At 34.4% G+C, this 16,261-nt stretch overlaps 1 protein-coding gene across 1 annotated transcript in view; it reads left to right on the top strand.

Annotated features, from left to right (window-relative positions):
• Nucleotides 1-16,043, top strand: part of LOC148312557 (uncharacterized) — a 27,422-nt gene extending 11,379 nt beyond the window's left edge. The window contains exons 3-11 of the mRNA XM_088277237.1: nt 2,953-3,128; nt 3,905-5,441; nt 5,905-6,044; nt 8,158-8,424; nt 9,433-9,642; nt 10,305-10,445; nt 13,229-13,403; nt 14,571-14,868; nt 15,503-16,043. Coding sequence (XP_088133363.1) covers nt 2,953-3,128; nt 3,905-5,441; nt 5,905-6,044; nt 8,158-8,424; nt 9,433-9,642; nt 10,305-10,445; nt 13,229-13,403; nt 14,571-14,868; nt 15,503-15,617 — 3,059 coding nt within the window. The 3' untranslated portion in view covers nt 15,618-16,043. The remainder of the gene's footprint in view (nt 1-2,952; nt 3,129-3,904; nt 5,442-5,904; nt 6,045-8,157; nt 8,425-9,432; nt 9,643-10,304; nt 10,446-13,228; nt 13,404-14,570; nt 14,869-15,502) is intronic.
• Nucleotides 16,044-16,261: the final 218 nt, after the last annotated feature.

The raw sequence follows: 16,261 nt of genomic DNA, 5'->3' as shown, positions 1-16,261 counted from the left end.
TTCGCGAAGCATGGACACGTAAAATAGTGCACGAATGAGTATTGGAATATCCGCTTTCTCACTTTTCCTCAGGTGGGAATTCTCGAAGTTTATCTAAGACGGTGGCCTCAGATAAAAGTACGGCACAGCTGTAAAGATAATCGCTCCGGCCCGCGTCGGGCTTTATCAGGTTTCAGTTTACCAACACCTCCCGAGCGTGCGCCGGCTCTACCTACGGCGTCCGCGTGTCGGCGACACTCGCAACTTATATGTACTTGAATTGTCACAATGAAACTCCTGACATTAGCTTCCTTCGGCGGTCCTCGCTCGGCTACACCCGGCCCGGCGAGCAGTGGCTGCCGCGAAGCTTCACGTTCAAGGAGTTCTTCGTCCCGAATATCCCGGGATACGAGATGGACGTGACGCAAGCGGGGGTGAGCCCGGGATCCGAACGGGCGACCGTCGCCCTACTCCCGCCACCCACCCCCGCCGCTCCCGCTCTGAGCGTCTTCGTCAGGATCAATCTAATCTTCACTTTGGCCGTGTTTTTGAGCGAAAAGTGGAAAATCAAAGTGTCTTACGATCTAAGAACGGGAGTGACGTCGACGCGTGTTTATTTTTCTTGTCAACATCGAAGAGGGGGTGTGTTTCTATACACATTCGAGGTCCCAGGAGTGCGAGTGCTGAGGAATCTCTTTCTGTGTAAAGGTGCGCCATCCATTTGAATATCCAAATATCGATTGAGTAATTGATTTCATTTTTGCTATCTACCCAATACTGAGACTGCTTAGTACGTACGTATTGTTCTCGTCGTAACGAATTGAAATTAGTGTCTGGTCGTTCGGTGTAGGTATGCGCGGGCTGAGTAATGTACATAAGCAGTACGGTCTCGTAGGCTCGTACGGCTTGTGGTTTCGAGTGATAGAATACGGTAACAGAGATATTATATATGTTTATCCATTCGCTAACCTCGATGCGACAAACAGTACCGGCTGAAAGTTGCTTATATACGGTCGGAATGCATAATACATGCACTATTTTAGTGTGTCATTTCATTTTGCCGGATTAGTTTTATTTTTAAACTAAATTTTCGATCGGTATTTAACAAGATACGTCTTAATGCGTAAATATTGATAACACCTTTATCAATTGATTAAAGAAAATGTAATTAAATTACGTAATTATTATTTTTATTTACTTTTTTTAGCAAAGCACCCAACGTTGAGTGATGATGCCACAAACATTGACATTGAGCCGGAAAGATTTTATTTACTTATATTTATATATTTATTTATTGATGGTTTTCTATCTAAATACGTGAAAATACAAAAAAAACGATAATTTTTTTAAGTCTAAAAATATCAATGGAATAATCGATTAGAAATCGATTATAATAATCGGATAAATTATGTGGACAAGTCCTTATCTTTACGTGTAGAAATATTTATTACGATTATATCTGCGACGATAATCACTCGTTAATTCATAATTTACTTATCATTAACCAGTTCCCTGACTAGCTCAATATTTTAAATATAGTTTTACCGTTTGAAACTTGCCATTTTGTGAGCATTTCGCGATATATTGAATGCAGTCAACGTTGAATGGTTAAAAAGAGTAAAACAACGGATAAAAGCCGACGAATTAAAAAAAAATTAATCATATGTATATGCAGTGGCGTGCACAGACTTTTTAATCAGGATAGGCAGTAGAGTTGGGTAAGTATAAGGCATAGTAGGCACTGGCCGTGTTTCTATTTGGAACGCGAGTAATCCAGGGTAGGCACTGCTATTCTGCCTACAGTAAGTCCTCTACTTGCGCGAATTCGTACTTACACGATTTTTTTAAATGTGAGTTTATAAAAAATCTTTCCACGTTTTCATTTTTAAAAAGAAACATTTTTTTAAAGAATTAACCCACAAAGCATTTTAAGGCTTATCTGAAGGTAGGATACTTAAAAAAATACTAAGCAAAAAAAACAGTACTTGTGCAATCTACGATAATTACTAAAAATAGAGGAACATAAATAATGAATCAGTTGTTTGAACTTAAATGTAACTATGTATTTATAGTACACATAATGAAATAATTATGTACGTAGCTGAAAAACTTCTAAAAAGAATGTTCTATTAAATATATGCACGTAGATCTATTCTGTTTTCACATATCGCTGAACTCTTTCAACAACGTCATACTTATATAAAAAAGCTTGATTTTTCAGGAGAACGTTTTTAAAGTTTAAAAATATAATACAATGTATTAAAAATAAATATCAAGCCACTTTTTGAACTTTTTACTGTGCAACACAGATCTTTTAAGGTTAAAACCTGAAGGTTTTTTCTCCATTTGAAAAATATTTAGTATATTTAAAAAAATAATTAAACAATACCTTTTCTTCAAAATGCAAAAACAACACTTTCTGCCCTGTAGTAGGTAAATATTAAGTTAAAAATATGCCGCTTTTGCGGGGGTAAAGTACATTTTCTGGGCATTCCGAAAATATGCACAACTGAAAATTGACGATTTTTTATTTATGACGTTGTTGAAAGGAGTGAGCGATATGTTCCATATCCTTTGAAACTAGCGCATATTATTACATACCATACTTATATCTAAAAAAAACTTTATTTTTTGACTTACACGATTGTTCGACTTACACGAAAATCTTTGGAACGAATCAATCACGTAGAGTTACTGTATATACATTTTGTAAAATATGTAAACTTTTATAAAATGTGCCCTCGGCACGGGAAACCTCAGCGAGGGCACATTAATTCGGCTGTAATTTGTAATTTAGTATATGATGAAAAAAATATATAAAAAAATAATTCGCACACATCCTGTGTGCGTCGCGCGGGCGAACGAGCCAGTCCGTTCCGCACATCAAGCGATCGTGGGCGGTCGCCAATAGCGAAATGTGTTTGCGGACCTTGTGTGCGCGGCGCTCATTGTGGCGAAATTGTGTTTGCGCAGGGCAAATGCTGGTGAACTGGTTCGTGTCCGCCTTCGCGGAGGAGCACTATCTGCGCGCCGTGCTCTCCGGGCAGGACCTGCGCATCCTGGGCGCGCAGTACTGCACGCACCTGCTGGCGGCCGGGGTCCTGCGCCAGATTCCTGACAAGGATGCCCCCACCGAGGCCATCTTCAGGGTGAGTGGAAACATAAATTAGAATCCTGAAATATGAAAATTTGAAGAAGTGGCACTCGAAAAACTGATCTATAGCGTAGATGTTCGGGAAATTCATAAAAGTAGAAATATCTCGAAAACTAAGGCACTTTTACTGAGGTCATATTTTCATTTTTCGGTGAGTCTTCGGCTGGTCTAACACCCTTAAAAAAGGAATACCTTGAATTATGGGACACCCTGTATATCCTTTTTTTTAGAACAAAGATTTTTGCTCAATCTAGAGGTGACATAATTTCACACAAAATAAGGGGTCGGAAATTAAAAGTTTTAGCACCACTGGTATTAATGTTTTAACCAAGTTCAATTTTTGGTACTTTTCTCCAGCCGGTTTCGACAAGAATGGATATGTACATATCCATCCCCAAAGATGATAAGGTTCTTGTCGAAACCGGTTGGAGAAAACTACCAAAAATTAAAGTGGTTTATAACAAAGTTTTAATTGTATTTTATAAGGTAATCATCACATTGTATTTAGAGTTTGTAATACCCACTATGGTAATCAAACAATATCATAACAAAAATAAATTGTTTTATAATTTATATTTGAAGCACTAACCTTGCGATTTTCCATTTTATAATTAAAATGTAACTTTGTTTTAAATATGTATTAATCAGTCTTGATAAAGAAGCGGTTAGCTTCGAAACCGGTAGAGGTTATAATTAAGTTATAATTAAATATTTATAGTGATTTTAAAACGAAGTTACTTTTTAATTATAAATTGTTTTATTTTATTTCAGCCGGACTTGATGTACTACTGGGCGCATACAGAAGCCCCGGTAGCGCCTCCAGCAACTCCTGGCCGAATACAAACAGTATCATGGCCACCGGTACAAGATATACCTCACAACTTGAAACCACCCGATCCACAAACCCCCAATTCTAGGAAAAAGAAACTAATTTTAAATGTTGATAATATATCAAGCAAAATAAGCCCGGTGCTGAAGGATTGCGAGGAACAAAAAGGTGTAAACGAGGCCTTCAATTTGAGGGTTGGGCAAGAACCTTCGCCTATGAACAACAAGAATATCGATGAGAAAATATCACAATACACGATGAGGATAAAGGAGCTAGAAGATTTGGCAAACTCACTTTTAATCGAATTGGATCGTTACAAAACTCTCGTCGAAATTCAAAGTCTGACTCAAAACGCTCTGCGAGACTTCGGCTCTCCCGTTATGGAAAAGAAAATCGATTCCAAAATACAATCAAACGATCTAGATAAAAATGTTCCCGAAAAAAATGACGTCGATAAGTTTGGTAAAATCGAACGAGCTGAGCCCTTTTATAATAACGACGAAGTTTCCGCGTCCAGTGAGATGATATCTTCGCAGACATTTATTAAATCCTATGATGAATTTTGCACTTCAAAAAGTGAAAAACAAAAGAACCTGTCTTCTACAAATAATCTTCAAAATTCAGACACTAAAGTTTCTCCACCTACTTGTTTAACACCATCGCCACCACCAATGCCAGAAACAGATAGTGAGAGTAATTACCCTTCTCTACCACTCCCCCCTTTCCCTGAAGACTTGGCAATTCCCTTTGATAATTCGAGCGATCGGAGTACTTTCTCTCCACCACCCCCGCTTCGTGATAATGGTCCAGCTTCTCTTCTTATGAATGGAACGGGAATGCCTATATCTAAAATAACTAAAGATCCTTCATCAGTAACTGCGCCTCCGCCTCCTCCTATGCCAGATGTGGAATTCGGTTCAGAAAATGCTCAGATGCATCCCCCATCATCTGGGGTGGGTCCTCAACCGCCACCGATGCCTGAATCGGATGCTTCTTTTTCACCATCAATGTCAGGCATGCCAGGTCCTCCACCGCCTCCGATGCCTGATTTTGATGGTCCTCCACCACCGCCTATGTTTGGAATGGGAGGTCCTCCACCACCGCCAATGCCCGGATCGGATGGTCTTCCACCGCCGCCTATGCCAGGAATGGGAGGTCCTCCACCGCCGCCAATGCCTGGAATGTGTGGTCCACCGCCTCCGCCAATGCCAGGAATGGGTGGTCCTCCACCACCGCCAATGCCAGGAATGGGTGGTCCACCGCCTCCGCCGATGCCAGGAATGGGAGGTCCTCCACCACCGCCAATGCCCGGAATGGGTGGTCCACCTCCTCCACCCATTCCAGGAATGTGTCCTCCTCCCCCACATGGTGCAGGTCCACCACCACCTCCAGTTCCAGGAATGCCTCCCCCACCGCCAGGTTCTGGACCCATTCCTTTTCCAGCACCACCAGTCGGAGGGTGGCATCCTAATAGGGCGAGTAAGTACAATGCGTGCAGTTTTAAAAGTTTTTGTACCTTTTACATTGATTCTCTGATAATAATGACAACATATCTTAAAATTTGGTAGTGGTTTTACAAACTTGTGTTTATTTAGATTGGCAGTGACAGGGACATTGGAAGCTTTTAAATGTAAATTCACAGTAAAATCGGGATCCAAATTTTGATTCACATTTTTATCATTTTCTCAACATAGTTCATAAAACAAACAAAAAAAATGCTTTGCAAGAGAGGGTCAGGAAGCCTAGATGCTTCTGTATCATATTTGGGAATGCGGTGGGACAACTTTCAATATCTTAATATAAAATTTAAAACATCCTTTTTTACCCTTTACTTCAGAAATCTCTTACATCATTTAAAGTTTCATAGATCTTTTTTTTATTCAATCCATCTTAACCCTTTTCTCTTCAACTTTTGTGACATTTATGACAACCCTTATTTCAGCCATGCGTAAAGATCCTGTCAATCCTACTGTACCAATGAAGCCACTCTATTGGACCAGAATATTAGCTGCTCCACCCGCTCCAACCGTTGCAACTACTCCTGATGAAGACAAATCTCCAGGCAGTCATCCCTTGTGGCTGGTAATATCTGCATTCTTGTTCTTTCAACAATTCAAAATGATTATCAATAGATGCTGTCAATTCACATTGATCATATTCAAAATTTCCATAATAAAAAAAAATGTATATGTTAAAACAATTTACTTTAGGTATACTGGCAAAAAATGTTAACTCTAAAATTCCTGTTTTAATAATCCCTGTTATTTAAAGCTTTTAGCCTGAATAAAATAGCCTCTATTAAACTCAAAGTTGAATTTTCTTTTAAAAGCACATTAATATGACATTTCAAACTACTTTATAGTGTATTTTGCCAGTTTATAGAATGTTAAAAACTTTATAATGAGTGAAAATTTTCTTTAAGTCAAAATATAATATTTTCGTGTTAACGTTTTTTGCCAGTACACCCACGATATTTGCATGTCTCGAAATTCAAAGTAATTCACAATACTGACATTCATGACATTCTGGAACTTGAGAAATGTATGCTATTGCGTATAAGTAATTTACTGCTCCAGCTTTTTTAAATTTCCCCTTTGTTTTTTGAAATTCTCATTTAAAACATTACTTGAATTCCAAAACCCTTTACTTGCTGGAATTCTCACTTAAAACATTGCTTGGAATACAAAACCCTTTACTCGCTGGAATTCTCACTTAGAACATTGCTTGGATCTCAAAACCCGTGTACTGTGACTGACTCAATGTGAATACATAATGGAAACTCTGTGCATCATAAGACTAACAACTAAAAAAATATAATCATTTGCCAAAAAATATGAGAATTAGTCATCCATAGAAATGTTTTTAAAAATATTCCTCTTTTATAATATTGTAATTGAGGGATATGTACTTACAAAAACAAACATTAAATATATCACATTTTGGTAATTTTTTAAATATATTTTGGTGTTATGTAGTTTCTATTTTATTGTTTTATTCTTTTGATCCAGAGTTCAAGTAGTTTGGTTTGTTAATATGACTTGAATAAGATTTGAGAAATATTTTATTGTTTTCTATATAGGGAATGAACATTAATTAGCTATGCTTACTGGATTTTAGCTGAGTCAGGTTAATTATTAAGAAGAGTGGGATTTCTAGTGGGCTGAGTTACTATTAATATTTATAGTTTGTAATGAAATAGTCGAAGACATTTGGAAGGAATTTGCTTGTCACTTAATATTTTTAGGATAATAATATTCTTATAATAATTTTTTGATAAAATGTATGTAGTACAGTGTCCTATATATTGGTTTATTAATAACTAAAATGATTAAAGAAAACACTTGTTTTTTACCCTTGAGTTTTATTATAGACTACATGTTTCATATATGTCACTATACAGACCTGAATGATGGAAGCTTAACTTCTGAAACATGTAGTCTATAACATGGGTCGGCAACCTGCGGCCCGCGGGCCGCATGCGGCCCGCGAGACATCTTGGTGCGGCCCGCGAGATTCTCGCCGCAACGCACATGACGGACGATATTATACACAATCGAGTGAAAGGAAGCAAGAAAGGGAGCGAAGGGAATCTCATTGATTTTATTAAATACAATAAATGTCGTTAAAATATACACTTAGCGTTTTATTTTTAAAACTAAAATATTTGTACATAAATATTGTATGTATACCTACTGCAAGTGCGGCCCGCACTGATCCCCATGAAAAATATTTGGCCCTTTTACAACAAAAGGTAAAAAACAAGTGTTTTCTTTAATCATTGTAACATGTCTTACTACAAAGTTAATGCCGAAACAATAAATAAAATAACTTTAATTATAAGTTGTTTGTTCTTAAGTTGGTTTTGCGAGAATGGAAGGTTTTTGCAACTTTTTAAAGCTAATTTACCTAATGGGATTCAATCCGTCAAGTTGACTGTTTCAACCAATGAAACATAATCTCAAACAGATTAAAATTCACCTATGATACGTAATATTGTCATTAGCTCTTAAGTAATTTATTCTACCCATTATTTTTTGACATACATATAATGTAATGTTTTGACCATAGATTATACATACTTCATGTTGAAATTAATCCCGATTGGACTATGTGTGCATATTAAAGTTGTGTGTTTCTATTGGCATTATTCAAAAATACTTAATATTAATGTTAAATATTTCAATTATTTTTGCAGGAAATTGAAGAAACAAAATTAGATAATATCGATGAGTTTGCAGACTTGTTTTCCCGTCAAGTCATAACGAGAAAGCCGACTAACAAGAAAAAAGTTGAGAAATCTTCAAAGGTTCAACCCGCAAAAATATTGGATGGAAAACGGTTTCAGAGTGTCGGCATCTTAGCCCAAAGTCTCCAGATTGACTTCACGGAAATAGAACATGCCATATACAATTTTGATACAACCACCGTTAATTTAGACGCCTTACATCAAATTTACGAAGCTGTAAGTAATATTTTTTTTGAAGGTGTATAGACTACCACATCCAATAGCTGTAGTGTAAACACATTGTTTGCGGGAAACGCTTAAAACCGTCTTTTACACACTGTTGGTAGAGAGCGGGAGACGCTTATAAGCATTCTATTTGCTTACTTTTGGTTAGCGCGAGGCATGCTAAAAAATATTGTACAAATCAGAATTGGTTTTGTGGTCGGGATTGATGAAAAAACTGCCCAACAACAATATGTTAACACAATAGAAAGCTGGTTTATCAATCCTGCCCTTCTGATCCTTAAAAATTTTGCAGTGAAGGACATTCTGAAAAGAAAGGAAGAAAAAATAGCAGTTAATAGGAGCATTAGAATTGCGGCAATGACCGAGGAACTAGGAGTTGAATATTTAAAAAAAAAATTGTGCTATTATGCAAACAATAAAAAAGTGTATTTGACTGATCAAGATCAATATATATGTTTGTCTCTTTGTGTTTTATCGTCACTTGTATCTTCTTCTTCTTCATCTTGGTGTAGGCCTTGTGGCCTGTTTTTATTTATTTAACTTTTACAATGGTTCAAATTTATATGGTCAGAATAGAATTATGACATTTGCACTTTTTAACCTTTTGACATCCACACATGTCTCTCAACACATCTCACATATCCTTGCTCGCACCATACAAAATTTCCATGTATACGCGTATGACTTTCCTATCATTTTAATGCCCAAGGTCCGTTTAGTGTAATTGCCACACAATTTTTAAAATTCAAGAGACATGTCTCTCTATAACTATGACATACTAAGACATGACAATTTTATTACTGGGCACTGCCATACTAATTTAAAGATTGGATTATCTACTGACTTTCCTTGGCGGAACTGCATTTTTATATTAGAATACCTAATAAAACACCAATGATATGTACCTTTTATTGATTTTTTATATATAACTTTAAAATGTTACTTTGTATTTTATTGCTACAAATTGTAAAATTAATTCTTACTTATATTTTTTTGCAGAGAGCAACTGAAGAGGAGCTTGCGTGTATTAAAGAGCACTTGAAAAATAATCCCGACATTCCTTTAGATAAACCAGAAACATTCCTCTACGACTTATCTGAAATTCAAAGCTTCGCTGATAGAATTTCCTGTTTCACATTCCAAGCAGAGTTTGATGACTCCATCACCACGATCACCAGTAAATTGGACAATATACGCCGGACTTGTGATGTAATGCACATTTGTAGATCATTGTTACTATCCATATAATTGACTAAATTTTTTATTAACCTTTTAACCGCATAAACTTGAGAGACACCCATGCGCGGCGGTATTTTGCCATTTTTTAAATGATTACTTTTATCATGTATTTAGTTAAGAAACGATTTATTTTCCTAAACAAAAACGTTCAATGCGATTCATTGTGTCTTTTTGGTACTCTATAATACACTTGTGTCACATTATTCTTGAAATATATCGTAATATAAACAAATAAGATCATAACATAAATAAATCAAAGCACGTATCGTGTGTCACTCTTACCCAAGCGTGGAGAATGAGACAGATAAAGGGCATGATTATGGTGCGGACTAATTACCGACCTCAAGAAAAATCAGGGATCTGTTATTTTATTTATCCTTGTGTTACAAATTATTAGTCAGATATTTCAACACATGTCACAAGGCCAAGGATTGGCGTATTATTTTATCCAAAGTTCCACACCATGAAAAAATCCCTCCAAGTCGAACTGAGGTTCGAAACTTGGAGCAAAGTAAAAACACATACGCTTATGTCAGCCGCGTATGAGGCATGTTTTGTGAAAACACGTACGGTTATACGAGCCGCGTGGATCCGGTTAATGTTTATTTTCTATTATGTTTGTCTTTTTACAGTTCTTAGTGACAAATGAAGGCTTGAAGAAGCTGTTTGCTATAATCCTGACCCTGGGGAACTACATGAACGGTGGAAATAGGCAGAGGGGACAAGCCGACGGCTTTGGTCTAGAAATTCTCGCAAAACTCAGAGATGTCAAAGTACGTCTTTATTTTTACATTCAATGATCATCAATATTAAAACAATGACTCAAAATCGATAATTTCACAATTGGGAACAGTATTTAACAAGACGGGGTGAATTTGAACAAACCAAATTGGCTTGTAATATCTTAACCTTGGCCACTCCTGATGTCATATTTGTGAGAATTTTTTTCACAAATCGCTCACTCCTTTCAAAAACATCATAAATAAAAAATCGACAATTTTCAGTTGTGCATGTTTTCGAAATGCCCAGAAAATGTACTATATCCCAGTAAAAGCGGCATATTTTTAACTTAATATTTACCCGCTACAGGGCAGAGAGTGTTGTTTTTGCATTTTGAAGAAAAGGTATTGTTTAATTATTTTTTTAAACATACCAAATATTTTTCAAATGGAGAAAAAACCTTCAGGTTTTACTTCAGGTAAAAAGTTCAATAAGCAGCTTGATATTTATTTTGAATACATTGTATTATATTTTTAAACTTTAAAAATGTTCTGAAAAATCAAGTTTTTGAATTTATGACGTTCTTGAAAGGAGTGAGTGTAATATCACTGCTTGTAAATATCTTTATTCTGTTTATTTTATTTAATCTTCTATCGATCACTCTTTATTTTGTATCTAAGTGTGTATTTTTTGTTTCCTGTTTTCCAATTATTTATTGTTTTTTACTCCTTCCGACTATGTCCATGAACAAAATATTTTTCTCAAAATATCAACAGCTCTTATAAATAGAAATACACCTGATGTTTTACTTAATATGTTTCTTTTCTGGCATAATGAGCTCAATATGATTTTTCTTCGGCTGCCTTCCAAGGGACAACGATGTTCTAAGACTCAAGTATGATCTATAGTTTGTCATGTTTAAATTTATTATTTAATATATAGTTTAATGTTGATTGCATTCACTAATTTTTAGTATTAAAAGGTTTTACAGATACTTTCAACAGATCTGTGAAATTTTTATTAAGATTTTCAGTGCATACATCTACTTTTCTATCATTAGTTTATTATAAGGAATGCCTTTGTGTACATCACTCATTTTGAATGATTGAATTTTTCCACCGACATCTTGGTGGAACTACGTTCAATAAAAATAATAAAATATCAACTACATAGTTTTTTCCATAATTTATTGTGTCAGCATTTACTTTGTGGTAAGACATGATTAAATTATAAATAAAACACTTGTTTTTTACCACTTGAGTATTATATTGTTTGTATTTGGGTTTGAATATAAACAGTTTATATTCAAACGTGTAGATGGAAGCATCTGTAGCTTCCAAAACTTATCGTAACAATATACATAATACTCGAGTGGTAAAAAAACTGATATAGTGCACTCAGTTGTTTTATTTATGATTTAGTTTTTTTCACATATTTTTTTGACAAAAAACCCCTTGTAAAATAAATCCAATAAATATTGTAAGTAAAATGGAAAAAAAGCTGTATAGTTTTTATTTCATTATTTTCACTCATTTTGTGTTAGATTAGATATCTTTGTTGATTTGTTATCTAGAATGTGATTTGTTTGTTTTATATTTGTATGAAATACGTGTATGAGAATGATCAAATAAATTTGTTGTAAATGTCGGGTTTGTTGTTCTGTGGTTAGTATCGCGAACTCTGAGATAGAGTTACTGTGTTCGAACCTACTTTACCACAACTTGATGCCTATTTTTAATAACGGGCCACTTAGGCTTCCGAAAACATTAAAGAAAATTGAAATATTTGTGTGTATAATAAGAACACAAATATTTATCAATAAATAATCCAATATTTTATGTATATTATCATTTATAATTTATTGACAAGGCTTGCATAACTAATAATTAATTAAATCTAGGTTTATATGTTATTATTGCGCAAACTATTAACAATGCAAGTCTCATTAATCAATGATAAATTATCATTACGCATGTCAAAAATGAATTGCCTTTATTGAATTATCATAATATCTCCAAAAAATATTTAGATTAATTTTTTATTCCTAGAGTAGCTTTTCAAATCAAAATATTTATTTAATTATATTGAAAATATGTACTTAACAATCCATTATGTACGATAAATGTTGATTTTATTAGTCTACAAGCTGTAGCCAACCACGCATTTCTGTGGCGTAGTTTGGTTAAATTTAAAAGAAAGAAAAGAAAAAGTACACAATTTTTATGTGTTTAATTTTACGATCCTTGTGGGTAAACAATATTTTAGCAGCTGTCGAGAAGCACTCTGTCCGCCATGAGCAATGTTTAGTATTGCGTGTATTGCTGTTATTGTCAACAGACGATGCTGCCATTACGGTAAAAAAACTGTTTAAAAAAAGCATGTTGTTATTTGTCGCAAGCATATAAATTCATGCACATATTTGAATCCAAAGTTGTATCAAAATTTCAAAGCAAGCCGTTAATAACTTAAATAACAGTTTAAAGATTTTGAACAAACGAATGTTTACGTTTTTATAAATAAATAAAAATTCACGCATATTTGAGTACAATGTTGTGTCAAAATTTCAAAACGCACTCAATTAATAACTTTAAACGATTTAAGATTTTAAACAATACACATTTTTTTTTAATAGATGGTTAGAAATCATTATTGTATGAAAATATCAAATATTATTTAAGAAAAAAAAACGTTATAATGAGCTTTCTTTAGAGAACGACTGATCTATCCCTAACTTTATCAAATGTGTATTAATATCTGTTTTCACATTCGATTCTTTATCATAATATTGTACCTTGTACTTTTGTCATCATCCTTAATATAATAAAATTCTTTCCAGTCCAAAGATTCAAGCGTGACTCTTCTCCATTTCATTGTCCGCACTTACATCAGACAGTGTGGAGACATTGACACTCCCTTCCCTATTCCTGAACCCGGGGATATAGACCGAGCCTCCTGGGTCCTGTTTGATGACATCAAAATGGATCTCAACTCACTACACAATCAATTAGAGAGTAAGTTCACTGAATTTCTATACCACTGTCCTGCACACTGCAAACTGCAAACACCGTCCTTACTGGACTGGTACCTGAAGCGTAAAGCTCATCACCTTGCCTTTATATAATTAACAATTCGCTCACTCCTTTCAAGAACGTCATAAGTCAAAAATCGTCTATTTTTAGTTGTGCATGTTTTCGGAATGCCTGGAAAATGTACTATATCCCAGCAAAAGCGGCATATTTTTAACTTAATATTTACCCGCTACAGGGCAGAAAGTGTTGTTTTTGCATTTTGAAGAAAAGGTATTGTTTAATTCTTTTTTTTTAATAAACTAAATATTTTACAAATAGAGAAAAATCCTACAGGTTTTACCTAAAAAGATCTGTTGCACAGTAAAAAGTTCAGTAAGTGGCTTGATATTTATTTTTAATACATTGTATTATTTTTTTAAACTTTAAAAACGTTCTCCTGAAAAATCAAGTTTTTTGATTTATGACGTTCTTGAAAGGAGTGAGCGAATTAATCGACTGATCATATTTTTGTCGCATATTTTTTTTCATCAACCCCTACCCTAATTAGTACACTAATTAGGGTCGTATACTAATCACAAGTAACCACAAACCCAATTCCGATCAGTACAATGTTTTTTTGGGCCTCTCTTGCACTTTACCAAAAGTAAGCAAATATAACACTTAGAAGCGTCTCCCGCTCTCTGCCAACAGTATGTAAAAGACGCTTTTAAGCGTTTCCTTCAAAAAATGGGTTAACATCGGATCAATTTGATGGGTGTTAAAAAGAAGAAAATTACATAAACATAAGGTCACTTACTGATAAAAATTTATTTAAAAACACAATAATAAAAACTTTCTTTAATAAATTGATGGTATGACAAGACAACTACCCTACCGCTTTAACAATAAATGTAACACTTGCCAATACAGTAGAAGCCAGTTAAAACGTGTCTTTTATAAATAGCATTCTGATATACCTTGGGTCTTTTTTACCGTTTTTGTTTTAAGGCGCCCAGCGTAAAAACCACAAACAAGCACTGCTAGGTACATTAAAAAAGACCTTAAAAAATAATGGTTAAAGCTATTTTCAAGTAATATTTTGGTGGGCACCAACTGAAAGAAATCCAAAATAAAGAATGTAAAATTTACTGAAAACTTTTTTATTTCTAGGTTGCAAAACCAAAACCGCCAAGGTCATTCAAGATTCAACTGAGGAAAATTTGCAGCCCTTCAAGGATAAAATGTCTTCATTCTTAGAAATTGCTGAAAAACATTTAACGACAGAGAAAGATAACCTGTCCGAATGCCAGTCTAGATTTATTAGTACAATAAAGTTTTATCAGTACGCACCAAAGTCTGGACCACTTGAAGAGTGTTCACCCAAAGAATTCTTCGATCTCTGGTCGCAATTTTGTGTCGATTTCAAAGATATCTGGAAGAAAGAAGAGCAGAAGAGGATCAAAGAAAAGTAAGTTATGCTGTGTATATATATTTTGTTTAATTTTAACCCAGAGGTCCGGGCAAATAAAATAAATCAAGCATGTAAGCCCTTTGAGCACTAAGGTACAACACAGTACAGGTCTCTGAAGATTAATCTCAAGAACAACGGAGATAACACCAAGTACCAGTCTTTAGTGTCGAACACTTCTTAATAGAAGAGAGAGATTTATTTGCACCACTACTTGTTCCTAGTTTTGCTTACAATCAGTCATTCTGGATCAGCGCCATTTACTACACCACTACAAACTAGTTGTTAATATATAATACTTAAGTGGTAAAAAACAAGTGTTTTATTTATGATGAATGGCGAAAAAATAAATTACTATTAAGTATTTTATCTGTCTCCACAGTCTAATGGTCAGCACGTTCGGCTACCGTTTGGGAGGTCCCAGGGGTGGTCAAATAAATATAAGTGATTTTTTCACTCTAATATTTATTCAATATTACCCTGGGCTGGTACCTGAAGCGGAGAGCTAATCACCTTTCCTTTATGTGTAAACAATCAAGATAACTCTGTGTTTATATAACGTAGTGCCCTATGCACCATTGGGTTTTAATATTTTTTTAGTATTATTTTATTAAATTCAATATTCTTTTTATAGACTTACAGAAGCGAAACGTCAACAAGAGGACAGAATTTCCAAGATCAAAATAGAGCCCAAGAAGGAAGGCGGACTTAAATCCAGGATGAAGAACTTGGCCAAGCGGAAGAGTTGATTTCTTTTAGAACACTTTAAATCCTTTGAGAACATTTCTCTTTGCCAAATTAGAATAATATTTATTCCGAGCATTCGTGTAGAATGTGACCAAATATTCGACATAGAATTACGAATATAAAGTGATATTAACGATTATTTTTACTAGTACTTCTTTTTATTTTTAAATGTTGCTTTAATCACATTGAAAAATAAACATTATTGGTTGCTTATTCGTCTAACAAAGGATTTTGCATGAATATTGTATTTTTAAAGTTTTTTTTGCGTTTTGAAGCTATCCTTAAAATAACAAATTGTGATCTTCCGCCCACATTCAAAGAAAATGGTTTCAATTTTTTATTATTAAAAATGAAAAACCAGAGCCGTCTGAATACTCATTTCTATTCTTTGAAACTATTTTTAAGTGACAAAAGTAAAAACAATTTGTATCGATCAAGCTGTTTTAGTATGCATTAAAAAAGTTACTAAATTTATTATTTGCTTGAATTAAAGGAACATAATGTATGTGGTGAACTACGACAGCTATTAGTTTAATCATATTAAATCAGATAATACTAATATAATTATTGTTAACATGTGATAAATATATATATGTATATATGAATTTGGTGAATGTTACTACGCAAACAGTATTCTTAGATTTAT

The sequence above is a fragment of the Brachycentrus maculatus genome, unplaced genomic scaffold (genome assembly GCF_059751285.1).
Source record: "Brachycentrus maculatus isolate JH-2025_06_01 unplaced genomic scaffold, ASM5975128v1 h1tg000039l, whole genome shotgun sequence".
Taxonomy (NCBI): Eukaryota; Metazoa; Arthropoda; class Insecta; order Trichoptera; family Brachycentridae; genus Brachycentrus; species Brachycentrus maculatus.
This window is presented reverse-complemented; position numbering and strand designations above follow the sequence as displayed.